Below are 16,233 nucleotides of genomic sequence, written 5' to 3' on the forward strand. Positions count from 1 at the left end.
CTGCCCAGGTGCAGACCGTCCGGTTTGTACTGGTCCCACCTCCCCCAGAACCGGTCCCAATGCCCCAGGAATTTGAATCCCTCCCTCTTGCACCATCTCTCGAGCCACGCATTCATCCTATCTATCCTAACATTCCTACTCTGACTAGCTCGTGGCACTGGTAGCAATCCTGAGATTACTACCTTTGAGGTCCTACTTTTTAGATTAACTCCTAACTCCCTGAATTCAGCTTGTAGGACCTCATCCTGTTTTTTTACCTATATCGTTGGTGCCTATGTGCACCAACAGCTGGCTGTTCACCCTCCCCTCCCAGAATGTCCTGCAGCCGCTCCGAGACATCCTTGATCCTTGCACCAGGAAGGCAACATACCATCCTGGAGTCTCGATTGCGTCCACAAAACCGCCTGTCTATTCCCCTTACGATCGAGTCCCCTATCACTATAGCCCTGCCATTTTTCTTCCTGCCCTGCTGCGCAGCAGAGCCAGCCACGGTGCCATGAACCTGGCCTCTGCTGCCTTCCCCTGGTGAGCCATCTCCCTCAACAGTATCCAAAGCGGTATATGTGTTTTGCAGGGAGATGACCGCAGGGGACACCTGCATTGCCTTCCTACTCTTGCTCTTTCTTTTGGTCACCCATTTTCTATCTCCCTCATTAATTTTCACCTGCGGGTTGACCAACTCGCTAAACGTGCTATCCACGACCTCCTCAGCATCGCAGATGCTCCAAAGTGAGTCCATCCGCAGCTCCAGAGCCGTCAAGCGGTCTAACAGGAGCTGCAACTGAACACACTTCTTGCACGTGAAAGAGCCAGGGACAGTGGACGTGTCCCTGAGCTCCCACATCGCACACGAGGAGCATGACACGGGTCTGGGATCTCCTGCCATGTCTTAAACCTTAGGTAAACTTATACAACAACAATTTCAAAATAAAAATAAATAAATTAGACAATGAAAAGAAAAACTACTTACCAGTCACTTACCAGGGTCAAAATGCATCTCCGAAAAAGCACCTTCTCTCACTCTGCACCGAATTACCTCACTGCACCAAATTACCAAGTTGCAATTCCCACTCTGGATGTGCCTCACTCCGGCTGTGTCTCTTTGACCTGCGCAAGCTTCTTACTTGATATTCCCTCAAATCTTTCGGTTAGAGGAGGTGGAAGGGTGGGGGACACTGCAAGTGTAGTGTCTCGGATTTAGCAACGGCCTGACTTGTTATAGGCACTCACGTTCCCGACAGGCCCCTGCTCCCGCCGAAAATCCGGAGGCCGCTCCCTCTGTAAGGCAAGTAAATTTAAAGGCACTCACTCACCTTCCTGACAGGCCCCTGCTCCCACCGAAAATCCGGAGGCTGCTCCCGCTGAAAGGTAAGCAAATTTAAAGGCACTCACTCACCTTCCTGACAGGCCCCTGCTCCCGCCGAAAATCAAGAGGCTGCTCCCGCTGAAAGGTAAGCAAATTTAGAAGTACTCACTCACCTTCACGACAGGCCCCTGCTCCCACTTCCCAACGACTGTGGTTGTTTTTGTTTTGGTTAGAGGAGGAGGTGGGGGGGGAAACACTGAGGAAGTGTTTCAGGTTTAACTGTCACTTGACAACAGCCCCTCCACAAACCACCTTCAAATTAGGCTGACCGCACTGCACGTATGCAAATCTCCCCGGAACAGCCAATCAGTAGCTCTGCTCTGCTGGATACTTGCCTTCACTCAAACTCCTCGGGTCTCTTTCGCAGGTACACCTTCAAATTAGGCTGACCGCACTGCACGTATGCAAATCTCCCCGGAACAGCCAATCAGTAGCTCTGCTCTGCTGCCCTCTGCTGGAGGCTTGCCTTCACTCAAACTCCTCGGGTCTCTTTCGCAGGTACACCTTCAACTTCAATCTTCTTCAACTTCATTATCAGTGGTAGTCCTGGTAACTTCAGCATCAACATTATATAGATAATTGTCCTCAATACTGTTCAGCACTTCAGAGACTTTTGTTTGGACAAAATTGGGATCTAGTTCATTCCAAATGGATATGTCACACTGTTGCTGGCGGGGGTGCTCGCATATTTCCACCTTCAACGAATGTCACCTTGAAACATTCAAATTGTACATCCTTCAGATACTGTCCTTGCACGGTTTATTTTTATTTGCATCCAAGGGCTGAACATCACTCATAAGACCGGCAACAATAAGTGCCAGGTTGATGCTGATTGATCTCACATCATGGACTGCGACGTGGCCAAGGTGGGATTTGAACATGCCTCTGAGTGTACAAACCTTTTTCTTTGCATAGTCCTCCTGGTCTTACATTCTACACTTCTTTGATTCATTTTTTTGCCATCCATCCTCTCTCATGAACGTGGACACCTTTCTGAAATTTCCCTTTGGGGACCGCATTTCATTTGAATCTCACTATCAGCTTTCATTTTGTACCACCTACTATATCACACCTCTGATCAGCCGTCTTTACAAGGATGGTTTTTTCACCAATCTTGGCAACAGTCGTTTGCTGGCATGTTGAAGTTCATCAGTCTTTCGTCCAGATTTCCAATGCAGGCCAATCGACATCCATTCTTCTTTTGATGATTTTGTTGAGTTCAGGTAACAGATGCAGTATAATGTTTGCTTTCTGGCAGAGTACTAAATTGTGGCTTTTCAGTACCTGGCACCGACCTTGAATATGAAAATACCACTTTTCTTTGTTTCTCCGAGGTCATAGTGTTGGATCTCTCCAAAGATGTTGAGACTATTTTGACAAAGCCTGCTAACCTATTCTGCCACTTTTCTCTACTGTTTAAATTGAGCTTGGTTTTATTCTTTCTGTGAAGATATCGTGACAGATCATGTGGTAAACATTAGGCTTGTCGATTGGCTGGGAAATGGAGTAGAACATAAGAACTAGGAGCAGGAGTAGGCCATCTGGGCCTTCGAGCCTGCTCTGCCATTCAATGAGATCATAGCTGAACTTTTGTGGACTCAGCTCCACTTACCCCCCGAACACCATAACCCTTTATTCTTCAAAAAATTTATCTTGAAAACATTTAATAAAGGAGCCTCCACTGCATCACTGAGCACGGAATTCCATAGATTCACAACCCTTTGGGTGAAGATGTTCCACCTAAGATCAGGCCTTAATCTACTTCCCTTTATTTTGAAGCTGCGCCCCCTAGTTCTGCTTTCTCCTGCCAGTGGAAACAACCTCCCCGCTTCTATCCTATCTATTCCCTTTCATAATTTTATATGTTTCTATAAGATTCCCCCCCCTGCATCCTTCTATATTCCAACGAGTACAGTCCCAGTCTACTCAACCTTTAGAGGGGTTTCACAGGTCGGCGCAACATCGAGGGCCGAAGGGCCTGTTCTGTGCTGTACTGTTCTATGTTCTATATGAGGCGCCCAGAATCATAACCGGGTGAAGTAATTATTTTACTTAATATACTATGCGGCCCTTTAAAATTGTGAATTTCTGAATGTGGCCCTTGCTCGGAAAAGTTTGCCCACCCCTGTTCTAACCTCTCCTTGTAATCCAACTCCCTCAACTCTGGGATTAACCTCGAGAATCTCCTCTGCACACCCTCCAGTGCCAGTACGTCCTTTCTCAAGTAAGGAGACCAAAACTGAACACAATACTCCAGATATGGCCTCACTAACACCTCAAGTTGCAGCATTACCTCCCTAGTCTTAAACTCCATCCGCCTGGCAATGAAGGGTAAAACTCCATTCGCCTTCTTAATCACCTGCTGCACCTGTAAACCAACATTTTGGTTTACATGCACTCAGACACCCAGGTCCCTCTGCACAGCAGCATATTTTATCATTAATATTTTATTATTTAAATAATAATTCCTTTTGCTGTTATTCCTACCAAAGTGGATAACCTCACATTTGTCAACATAAGAGTTGAGAGAAATCTAAAAGTTCCCACGCATGCCTTTTAAATGAATGAAATTTAGCAATGACCAGTAAGCAACTAATAAATCATAATGCAGCTTGATTCCTGAAAAAGTGTAAATTTTTTACACATCTGAGGAAAAATTAGGACGCCTTATTTTGAAATTTCAATGTATTCGGAGATTTCACAGAGAACTATGGAAGCCCAAATAACATGTGGTACTTGATTGGACATTGAATGAAAGGTAGGGAACATAACAGAGTGCACAAAGGTGATATGTAATGTCAGTGTGGAAAGGAGGGAAGGAGCGGGGAACAATATTGAGCAAAGTACTGCAATGGTCAGTGCGTGGATCTCTTACTTGTTACTGACATGACCTGGATTCAGAAGTAATTCCTTTACCATTTTGCTTCATTCGAGTGTGGCACTTACTTCAAATAGCAACTCAAGGCATCAATAGGAGCCTCGATGAAGCTGGATTAATCCTTGAACTAGATTTTGATTTCATTAACTGCTCCTTATGCCCAACCTGTTGGTTTTTCTACACTTGCAGGTATAAAGTTGAACAATATTCCATCAATCATATAATCTTTGTTTAAGGTGGGCAGGATCAGGTATGTGCCCCATTAATCAAGCATTTTAAAAATCGTTTACTGCCTGAATGTAGCAAATCAAATTTACAATTACCAGTATCTCATCAGTTCAATTAGCAGACAGAGCACAATTCTACATAAAATAGGTTCAAAAGAATGACACGGAGCATCAGGGAAGACAAGATTTCCTTAAAGTGAAAAATTTGGAATTAGTTAGCCACGATTAGATTGCCATTTTACTTTTGATAAAATGAGACATGAGCAAACACTCCAAAAGATTCCTTCTGTGAAGAAACATTGAAGACTGCAATTGTTACACTATATATCCTTCAGAATTTGGTATCATTCCGGTGAATGCTGAAGATGTTTTCAAATTATCACCGTCTCTCAAGAGAGCACATTAATTCCTTGGCAGACTATCAGATTCCAACTTCCATTTCACAAATACTATGAAGTGTAAACTGTTTCAGAAGCTATCACGAGAGAGAGAGAGAGACTTTGAAACTATAGTGCAGAACTGGATATGATTTTGGACAGACTATTTTATCGAGAAAAGAAATGGAAGATAGTACTCCAGGATATAAATGTTATAATTCATTTCCAAATGCTCTTTTTTTTTTTAAAGTTGTACAAAAAAACACCTTCAAAGAAATTTAAGACAAAGTGCTTTAAGACTAAACATTAAGCTTGGAAACAAATAGACAAACAGTTCAGCTTTTTACCAATAGGTTATACTAGATATTGAACAAATTGCCCAGTCATCTCCCAATACTCAAACAATGCACGAATAAAACATATATTAAAGCTAAGCTACAAATTGTCTCCAAATTATAAAGTGTAATTTTATTGTCAGGCTGCATCATTGCCCTGAAGTTTAGGTTATATATTCTTTATCTGCAAGATATGCTTGACTTCAAACTTCCCAGTGGAAGTGCAGACCGACAGTCTCATGGGTTAACTTCACCTGTCTCTCCAGATGCTTTAACTTAAAAATGAATTGGGCACTGAATGTTATTCCTAAAGCCAATTGCAATTGTCAAGCCAGTCACGGAGTGTGAAAAGCCTGGATGGGGTCAGGTAAATATTCATATATAATAACACTTTATTCTAATTAGTAAATGTGCATTGTTTCCAGAGATTAAAATAAAATCTTTAGCATTCTTTTTAAAAGACAAGTGCATATCTTCCATGCTTGTTGAGTTCTAACTCACTGCAATGATCTGTCTCCATGTAAGATTTGGAACTAGGTTGGAACCAGATATCAGCTTTTTGTATTTATTACAGGTTATCAAGAGGTTCACCCAATACACAGAACTCCGGTTTCCTCCCACAGTCCAAAGATGTGCGGGTTAGGTGGATTGGCCATGCTAAATTGCCCATAGTGTAAGGTTAATGGGGGGATTGTTGGGTTACGGGTATACGGGTTACGTGGGTTTAAGTGGGGTGATCATTGTTCGGCACAACATCGAGGGCCGAAGGGCCTGTTCTGTGCTGTACTGTTCTATGTTCTAACTGTCAATCAAGCAAGCTTCAAAGACACATAATGAACATGGCACCATTTTATCAAATTATTACCTAAATCACATCCAGATTTTCACGTACAATTAATGCCATGGCAGTCATAAACAAATTGTGGTCCTGGGGACAGCATTCAATTCCCTGTTATGTGTAAATCAAGCAGTTAGACATGAGTCTACTTATGGAAGACATCAGTGAAGCTAACCCATATGAATATCTACGGGTGAATCAGTTTATTTCAGTTTATTTCACTGAGAAAGTGAAGCACTTATATCTTCGATAGGAGCCCATACTCCTAGCTTCAGGGCAATGATTCATTCTGCTGTTGAATGAAGCAGCTTGAAGTAATCTTCCATCCATAGACAGTTCAGCTTCACAGATACCCTTTTGGGGGGTTCCGAGCAGAAGTGAAATTTCTGCCCATACTACCTGGATGTATATGATGTCAAACATTTCTGTTTAAAATGTCCCATTTAGCTTCCCTGATGGCACTACAATGTCCACTGAGCAATACAAGCCAAGAACTTTCCAGCTGTGATCCTCTTAGTCATCAGCCACCTTTTTCAGGAGGGCAATCGAATTGGCCTTATGGGCCATGGACAGGAAACAGGTTTGAAAGAAAACGCTACATGGTGCTCACTGATGACTATTCAGTCACCCCTACTGGAAGAGTGTCCCAGATGACAGTTGTTAGTCTCCTTCTGGATGGTTGTTGGCGAAGGAACCTTGGAGAGTTCCTGGCGTGCATCTTATAGATGGTATTCGGCTGCCACTGTTCATTGGTGGAGGAGAGTTTGAATGTTTGTGGAAGGGGCAGCAATCAAGTGGGCTGTTTTATCCTGGATGGTGTTGAGCTTGTTGTTGGAGCTGCACTCATCCAGGCAAGCAGGCAGTATTCCATTACACTCCTGACTTGTGCCTTGTCGATGGTGGACAGTCTTTGGGTCAGGAGGCAAGTTATTCATCACAGAAAACCTAGCCTATGACCTGATCTAGTAGCCACAGTACTTCTGTGGCTAGTTCAGTTTGGTTTCTGGTCAATGGTAACCCCCCAGGATGTTGATTGTGGGGCATTCAGCAATGATAATGCCAGTGAATGTCAAGGGGTGATGGTTAAATACTCGCTTGTTGGAGATGGCCATTGGCCTGGCACTTGTGTGGCGCAACTGTTACTTTTCACTTGTCAGCCCAAGCCTGGATATTGTCCAGGTCTTTCTGCATTTGGACATGAACTGTTTCAGTATCTGAGGAGTTGTGAATGGTGAAGATTATGCAGTCATCCGCATACATCCCCACTTCTGATGAAAGTAGGTCATTCACCTGAGGAAGGAGCTGTGCTCCGAAAGCTAGTGATTCGAAACAAACTATTCCCACTTTAACCTGGTGTTGTAAGACTTCTTATTGTGCTCACTCCAGTCCAACGCCAGCATCTCCACATCACCTTCTGATGAAAGGAAGGTCATTGAAGCAGCTGAAGATGATTGGGCCTAGCGCACTCACGACCCAGAGGAACTCCTCCAGTGATGTCCTGGAGCTGAGATGATGGAACTCCAACCACCGCAACCATCTTACTTTGTGCCAAGTATGACACTAACCAGTGTAGAGTTTTCCAGATTCTTAATTACTCCAGTTTTGCTCGGACTCCTTGACGCCACAATTAATTAAATGCTGCCTTGATGTCAATGGCAGTGACTCTCACCTCACCACTGGAGTTCGCCTTTTATGTCCATGTAGTGGCCCTGGCAGATCACAAATGAGCGTCCGTGAGCAGGTTATTGCTGAGTAAATGCCACTTGATAGCTCTGTTGAGGACCCCTTCCATCACTTTGCTGAAGATAGAGAATAGATTATGGGGCGGTAATTGGCAGGGTTGGGTATGTACAGGACATACGTAGGCAATTTTCCACATTGCTGGGTAGATGCCAGTGTTGTACCTGTACTGTGTACAAATTGGCTAGGGGCAGGTCCTGGAACACAGGTCTTGAGGACTGTAGCTGGAATTTTGTCAGGGCTCGTAGCCTTTGCTAGTGGATGATCCATCCCCAGTGGTCCCCAGCATCACAGACATCAATCTTCAGGCAATTCGATTTGCTCCACGTGATATGAAGAAGGCACTGGATATTGCAATGTATCCTGAGAATCATACCCCACCAAGAAATCAGTCAAGTGGAGAACTGTGTAGAGGGGAAAAAAGTAATCTATGGATACCAGCATGTACCAGGGGTTGATACCTTAGCTCACTACAGATGATAATTCTGGAGGGCAAAGAAAATCCTTTCCCTGTTCACTACCATCTTCCTTAAATTATTCCCATTTACCGTCTCTGCTCTCACTCCAACAAGCTCTTGTATTTCCTTGTCTCCAAAATTAAATCCACCTGCTTAGCTGCTTCCCCCTTCTCACAAAAGTAACCTTACCCCATGTCCCATGTCCAGTGTGGCCCAGGATGCTTATCCCTCCATAGCTTCTCTTCTCCCCTTTCCAGAGGTAATCTTATCCAAGAAACCCAAAGACATACATATTATCAGCACCATCACCGTCTTCATTTACATGCTGTCCCTTGGCAGCATCACCTAAAGGCACAGACCCACCTTCTACATACAAGCTGAAGACATCCAGCTCTATCTATCACCCACGTCCTGACCACTGCCTCTGTGCCATAGACCAAAATCACTGTCTTTATAACCCCTACCATCATTATGAGCTCCATACCTAAATCATTAACCCCATTCTCTTTCATATCCACTGTTTCATGCTGAATTAAACTTTTCATTATCTTGGGTATTCTATTCAACTCCCAAGTTCAGTTTCAAATCCCATATAATATTGGAGCATTGTCCAATTTCACCTTCATCACATCGGCAATTTATTTCTACCTCAGATCATCTGTTACTAAAACTCCCATTCATGTCTTTATCACCTCCAGACTCAATTACTCCGTCCTGCCAGATTCTCCAATATTCACCCTCTTGACTTATAGCTCATCTAAAATTGCTGCCCACATTAAATTACACATACCAATTATTCTGGTTCCAAAATTCTCAAATTTAAAATTCTATTTTGTGTTCAAATAATTCCATGGTTTCACCCTGCCTAACTCTGTAACCTCATTCAGTCCTACAACATTTCCTGCAAAACCTTTCTTTAGTTCCAAGCTCGTGTGTTTTAAGACCTTTTACCCTTTTTGAAGCTGCTTAGCTCCCATCCTCTGGAACTCCCTCCATAAACCCTTCAATCACATTCTCCAAGGGATTCCATAAACCCCACCCAATTCACCAAGTCGCTGTTCACCCTTCATATTTCTTAATGTTTAGCTATTATTTCATTGAACTACTTTCTCTGCGGCACACAACAACAACATTTTCTATATTAAAGATGTTATAGTCTCTGCTGCCGACAACACCAATGCTCATCACAGACAGCTGCCTTAAATAGCGCTAATTGTTATTACCGTAGGAGTTGATTATAAAGTATGTAAACACTAGCTGTTGTAATGGGCAGCACGGTAGCACATGGGCGGCACTGTAGAACAGTGGTTAGCACTTTCCCGTCACAGCTCCAGGGTTCGATTTCCAGCTTGAGTCACTGTCTGTGCAGAGTCTGCACGTTCTCCCAGTGTCTGCGTGGGTTTCCTCCAGGTGCTCCGGTTTCCTCCCATAGTCTAAAGATGTGCAGGTTAGGTGGATTGGCCATGATAAATTGCCCCTTAGTGTGCAAAAACGGTAGGTGTGGTTACTGGGTTACGGGGATAGGGTAGAGGGCTTAAGTAGGGAGCTCTTTTCAAGGGCTGGTGCAGACTCGATGGGCCGAATGGCCTCCTTCTGCACTGTAAATTCTATGATTCAAGAGTCCAATGAGATGTAAAGAGATTTTGGGGGGGACAAAGCTGTGGATGAAATGGGGAACAAAGAGTCAAGAAGAGCTTTGGCCCAGAACTGGATTGTTGTTACAACACAGATTGATCTTTGGGATTGCCAACATGTCTAGCTGTATAACTGTCTGAGCATGTGCTTGCCAAATATTTGATGTTGGACAACCAACATGACAAATCACAGTTAGTGGAGGAGTTGAGGCATGTGCTGGTGAAGTCGAGCTTGGACGGTCAGTGAAATCTGATTTTGTGTTTGTAGATGGCAATTGGAACAGTAACTTTATTTCCATAACTATGATCTTTTGCTTACTTAAAAGAGGCATATTTATCGATTGAATTATTTTGCGATCTACCAATGTTTCTGGAAATGGATTAGATACCAATGCTGCTGGACCCAGGGTTTAGCTGTCTGAATGCTAGCCCTGCCTTTCTCCCTCACATTGTAACTCTAGGGCAGCACGGTAGCACACTGGTTAGCACAGTTGCTTCACAGCTCCAGAGTACCAGGTTCGATTCCCGGCTTCGGTCACTGTCTGTGCGGAGTCTGTACGTTCTCCCAGTCTGCGTGGGTTTCCTCCCACAGTCCAAAGATGTGCAGGTTAGGTGGATTGGCCATGCTAAATTGCCCTTACTGTCCAAAAAGTTTGGGTGGGGTTACTGGGTTGCGGGGATGGGTTGGAGGTGTGGACTTAAGTGGTGTGCGGTTTCCACGAGCCGGTGCAGACTAGATGGGCCGAATGACCTCCTTTTGCACTGTGAGATCTATGATCTAGAAATCCAATCCCACATTCCAGCCAGTGTCACCATCCACACTGATGTCAAACTGCAGCACACTACCCAGGCCATCGAACAATGACCCACACCTCAGAATTGTCCTGTCGCGCTGTTAAACTCTTTCAATTCTTCCTCCTCACTACTGCTACATATCAAATATCTACATCCCTTAGATAAAAGAGATTGTTGTGTACACTCAGCTTTAAAGATAAGATACAAGTTAATTAATTAGACAAAGGAGATTTACATTAAAATATAGACTATTCATTCAAAATTCAAGAATAATCATGATCACTAACTTAGTTTTAAATGGGGTCATGCTATTTAATTCACCCAGGCTCCAGTTTGTAATGTATATCAGGGTATGAATTCTATAATGAAATGAAGAAGTATTTAGGACAAACTTTCATTTCAATCTTGGAAAAATAACTTTAGCATTAGAATTGTGTGGTGGCCTCATACAAATGCTAAGGCTACAAGAGCCGATCGGAGGCAAGGAATCCTGCGGCGAGTAATTCAACTCCTGATTTCCCAAAGCCTCTCCACAATCTACAACACACAAAACAGGAGTGTGATAGAATACTCTCCCCTTGCTTGGATGAGTGCAGCTCCAACAACACTTATAAAAGCTTGACACCATCCAGGACAAAGCAGCCCGCTTGATTGGCACCGCAAATATTCACTCCCTCTACCACCAATGCAGAGTGTACACAATCTAGAAGATGCACTGCAGGAATTCACCAAAGCTCCTCAGGCAACACCTTCAAAACCCACAGCCGTTACAAGGACAAGGGCAGCAGACACATGGAAGTTTCCCTCCAAGCCACTCACCGTCCTGACTTGGAGATACATTGCCATTCCTTCACTGTCGCTGGGTCAAAATCCTGGAATCCCTAAAGCACTGTGGGTGTACCTACACTATATGGACTGCAGTCGTTTAAAGCAGCAGCTCAAGGGGTAGCACAGTGGCACAGTGGTTACCACTGCTGCCTCACGGCGCCGAGGTCCCAGGTTCGATCCCGGCTCTGGGTCACTGTCCGTGTAGAGTTTGCACATTCTCCCAGTGTCTGCATGGGTTTCGCCCCCACAACCTAAAGATGTGCAGGGTAGGTGGATTGGCCACGCTAAATTGCCCATTAATTGGAAAAAATTAATTGGTATTCTAAATTTTAAACAAAAGCAGCAGCTCATCATCAACTTCTTAAAAGGCACTTAGGGATGGGCAACAAATTGCTGGCCTAGCCAATGAAACCCACATCCTATGAATGAATTTTGTAATAAGACTGTGGGTTGGATTCTCCAGTCCTGAGATTAGGCGCTGATGCCGGCACAGGGTTCATCGAGTTCCACAACAGCATAACTGGCACCCAACCCGGGCTGATTAATCGACTATGGAGGGGCTAGCACCGGCGACACGTGGAACACAATCGCTTCCAATCAAAAACAGTGCCAGATTCACAATTGACACTCGAAGCTGACAAGCTGCAGCCGCATATACATTTTACAATCCCCACAAACTCATTGCATAGAACGGTGGCACTGGTTGCGTCCATCCTGCTGTTGGGTCAGCTGGGGCCAGAGGGCACCTCGGGGGTGGCCTGGAGGTACACCTATACGATCCATGGCCCTAAGTTCACAATGGGTAGTCAGCGGCATGCAAAGCTGCATGGCAGCCTTTCTGGCTGTGGCAATGATGCTCCGTGCCAGTCCACCCTGACCCCACAGCCCACCTCCTGGCCACCCCCCGCCATCCCCCTAAAGCCCTGGCAGAAGCCGCCCCACAGGCCAGCGGCACAACTGTCTGCAAATTATGGCGATATTGGACCCTTTCCATACCAGTCCCTCTCCCTCATCAGCCACAACACCTGATTCTTAAAAGCACGAGTGAACCTTGCTGTCGGACATTCAGCCCATCGGAGGCGGGGAATCGCGGAGGCCCCAAAGAATACCGGGTCAGGTCCGCTAACGATATCCAAACGGCGTTCACTGTACATGCGTTCCGGAACGTATTCTCACCGTTGAGATGATGGAGAATTGCGATATGGTGTCAAATCAGTGCCCGTCACGATTTCGCCGTCGAAACCGTCCAATTGCGTTTTCCGTTTCAGCAGAGAATCCCGCTCTAGAAGTATGACAGCAGTGATCTCAACTGATACACTATCACAGGAACTATTCAGAATGAAGGCTGCACGTGTGTTAACATGCAAGTTAATCCTGAGCTTGGTGAAGGTTCAAAATTTTCAGTCACACATGAATGTGACTTGAAGAACACCTTACTGAATCAAACAGCCTCCTCCAATCCTAATTGTAGGATCTAACTCAGACCAATTCCTCTTCATTGAGTTACCTGCTCTTTGATCTCTTGCAGTCTGTGGCTCTGTTCCTGAATGTCCTGCAGCAGCTGGAGTGCTTTGTCATCCTCTTGAGATACTTCCACACGTGCTTGCTCAAGACTGCGCTTCAGGCTCTGCAAAATCAGGATCACAACATCAGGCAGGCAATAAGAAAACTCATCAAGCATGGATGCATAGTTCTAAAATCACTTGGATGACTACAGAGAAGTGATCGAATATTCTGGGACAAATTAAGCACACTTTGTGGTGTTCTTTTTCAAAATCTCTTGCAACCCATTTTTATATCCCTGTTTAGTTTACTCAATTCGATTTTATTTTAATGTATCAACTTTTTGATTGTCCTTTGCCTGTTTCTAAAACACTCCCAACCCTCAGACTTACAACTATTCTTCACATTACAAGCCTCTTTTTTAATCTCATGCTATCTTTAATCTCTGGTGTAAGACCGGGGGAAAGGGGGGTTGAATCTTTCCCATGGAGCTTTTGCTTTTCAATATAATGTATTTTTGTTGATCATTTTAAATTGTTTCTTTACACATTTCCCACTGAATATTTACCACCATGTCTTTTACTCAATCAACCTAAGTAAGCTTTCCCTTCATATCTACGTAATTGGCTTTGTTTACGTTTAAGATTTTTGTTTATGATTGGAGTACATCATTTCAAACCCAATGTGGAATTTAGTAATATGATCACTATTTCCTGGTGAATCTTTTACTATGTCATTACTAATAAACACAGCCTCAGTTCACAATACTAGATCTAAAATAGCTTTTTATCCTAGTTGTGTCCACAACGTATTGCTCCAGGAAAAGATCACAAAAACATTCTACAAACTCCCTTCCAGACCAACATTCGCCAATCTGATTGGTTCAGTCTATTTGAAGATTAAAGTACCCCAACAGCTATTACATTGCCATTGTTACAAGCTCCAGTAAATTCTTGCCCTGTACAACAATATAACAACTGTTAGGGATCGATAAGCTACTGGCATGTGCATTATCTGACCCATGCTATTCCTAATGTGGGCGGCACGGTAGCATAGTGGTTAGCGCTATTGCTTCACAGCACCACGGTTCCGGGTTCGATTCCCGGGTTGGGTCACTGTCTGTGCGGAGCCTGCATGTTCTCCCCTTGACTGCGTGGATTTCCTCCAGGTGCTCGGCTTTCCTTCCACAAGTCCCGAAAGAGGTGCTATTAGGTAATTTGGATATCCTGAATTCTCCCTCCGTGTACCTGGACAGGCACCAGAATGTGGCAACTAGGGGCTTTTCATGGTAACTTCACTGCTGTGTTAATGTAAGCCTACTTGCGACAATAAAGATAATTAAAATTAATCTCCGCCCTTACTGATTCTACTTCTCGAGCCAGGTTTCCTTCTCGCTAATGTATTTATGTCATCCTTTATTATAATCAAAGCTATCCGTCCTCCTTTTCCATTCTGCCCATCTTTGAAATATTGATCGTAACCATGTCCAATGGTGATCGGATCTAAACCACTTGGCTATTTGTGCCACTAGTTCACCTATCTTTCTGCAGATAGTCTGTGCATCAGATAAAGTAACTTCATTTTTTACTCCTATTTCCTGCATGGACCTTGTTGTCTGCTGCATTAACGTTATACTCGGTCCTTCAGCTCATCTTTAGCCACATTAATACAATTTTCTATAACCTTAACATTTTTTTAATGCATTTCAAACTCTCACCCTCTGTTAGCTTAAAGCAATTTTCCCCCCTGACCATATTTGCTGGTGCACTGTTTGTATGCTCTGTCCCTTCTTGTTGAGCCATGGTTGCCATTACCTGTATCGCTACCATAGCACGTTTGCCTTGTCTTTCTCTTTAATTTCCAAAGCTCTCCTCTCATGAACCCTCCCCACACACAATATTTAGTTTAAAGCACCTCGACAGCCTAATTAAATTGGCAAAACAAATAACAAAGCAATCCATTTGAGTATTTGTGGAGTGCACAGGACACATATCTCACTTAGCCAACCGCAGAAAGTTTAAGTAGGCTCAAAACAAGGCTCACCTTCCGCCAAATACATGGAGTAACTGCCAGCCAACCAAAACCACACAGCTTACCAGCAAAGGGTACTTACTGTTAAGTTTCATGCAGCTTTTACGACTCTACCCATTAGCTTTCAGGGTTATTCCGAACCAACACCTATGCCCAATTACAGTTCGCAGCCAGCTAATCAAAAGCATCCTGTAGTAACATGAACCTGCCTAGTTCAAGCAGAACATCTAACTGGTCCCAAGATTTCCATGGCCAGGCATGCCATGTTGGAGCCACTAACACATGCGAAAGGGCATTGCCACAATCGATAACAGTAGAAATACAGACCAAATTCCATGTGAGCACCTGGACTGCTAGATACATTGTCAGAATTATGAAAGTCTATATTTGAGCTAGTTTCTCAGGACCTTATTTACCAACCAATCTGAAAGATGAGTATCAGCAGCTACCGTCTTTTTCCAAAATCCTTTCTCTTTGCTGATTTCCCTCAAACTCATTTATTTCCTCCTCCAAGATGGAGGAATATAAAGATGGAAGACTATTTGGGGTTCTATTTGCACTCTCAAAGTTCTTCGAATACACCGTTTCTTTATTTAGAGGGTTTTTAAAGAAAAAAAATTACCAATTTTTATTGACAAAAACTGCATTGGTCCCACATTTTGAGTGATTATTGTGTTACATTATTGCCAATAAAGTACGCTATCTTATGTCTTAGTAGCTTGCATGAATCCCATCACAATCATAGTCAGTATTTCAAGTACTGTCAAGTTGACTACGTTTCCAGTTGTACATAATGAAGAAAATGTTGGTTTGGGGAGCATTTGAAAATTGACATTTCAGTCACGTTGATTTTTATTCCTGTGTTACATTTGTACCAGAAAGAATCTGCAAACCAGGGTGAGTAAGCTCTGATTGTAATTAACAGAAGAGCATGTAACATTTCAAGTTCTTCAACATTTACTGAACAAGTAGGGTGGGTTGGTTTGCTCAGTTTGCTGGGCTTCTGTCTCGTGATGTGGAGCAACGTCAACAGCTCCGGTTCAATTCCCGTACCAGTTATTTATGAAAGCCCTGCCTTATTAACCTTGCCCCTCACCTGAGATATGGTGACCCTCAGGTTAAATCACCACCAGTCAGGTCTCAAAGAGGAGGGCAGCCTCTGGTCCGATGGTGAGATTTACATTTATAATGACTGATGTTGATTTGAGGATGTGGTCCAGAAA

At 43.7% G+C, this 16,233-nt stretch overlaps 1 protein-coding gene across 4 annotated transcripts in view; it reads right to left on the reverse strand.

The window, feature by feature from the left end:
• cita (citron rho-interacting serine/threonine kinase a) overlaps window positions 1-16,233 on the reverse strand; it is a 278,500-nt gene that overhangs the window by 156,760 nt on the left and 105,507 nt on the right. For all 4 annotated transcript variants that reach the window (XM_038792114.1, XM_038792104.1, XM_038792084.1 and 1 more), the window contains exon 14: window positions 12,984-13,103. In XM_038792114.1, coding sequence (XP_038648042.1) covers window positions 12,984-13,103 — 120 coding nt within the window. The remainder of the gene's footprint in view (window positions 1-12,983; window positions 13,104-16,233) is intronic.

Source organism: Scyliorhinus canicula, chromosome 1 (assembly GCF_902713615.1).
Source record: "Scyliorhinus canicula chromosome 1, sScyCan1.1, whole genome shotgun sequence".
In the NCBI taxonomy this organism is placed as follows: Eukaryota; Metazoa; Chordata; class Chondrichthyes; order Carcharhiniformes; family Scyliorhinidae; genus Scyliorhinus; species Scyliorhinus canicula.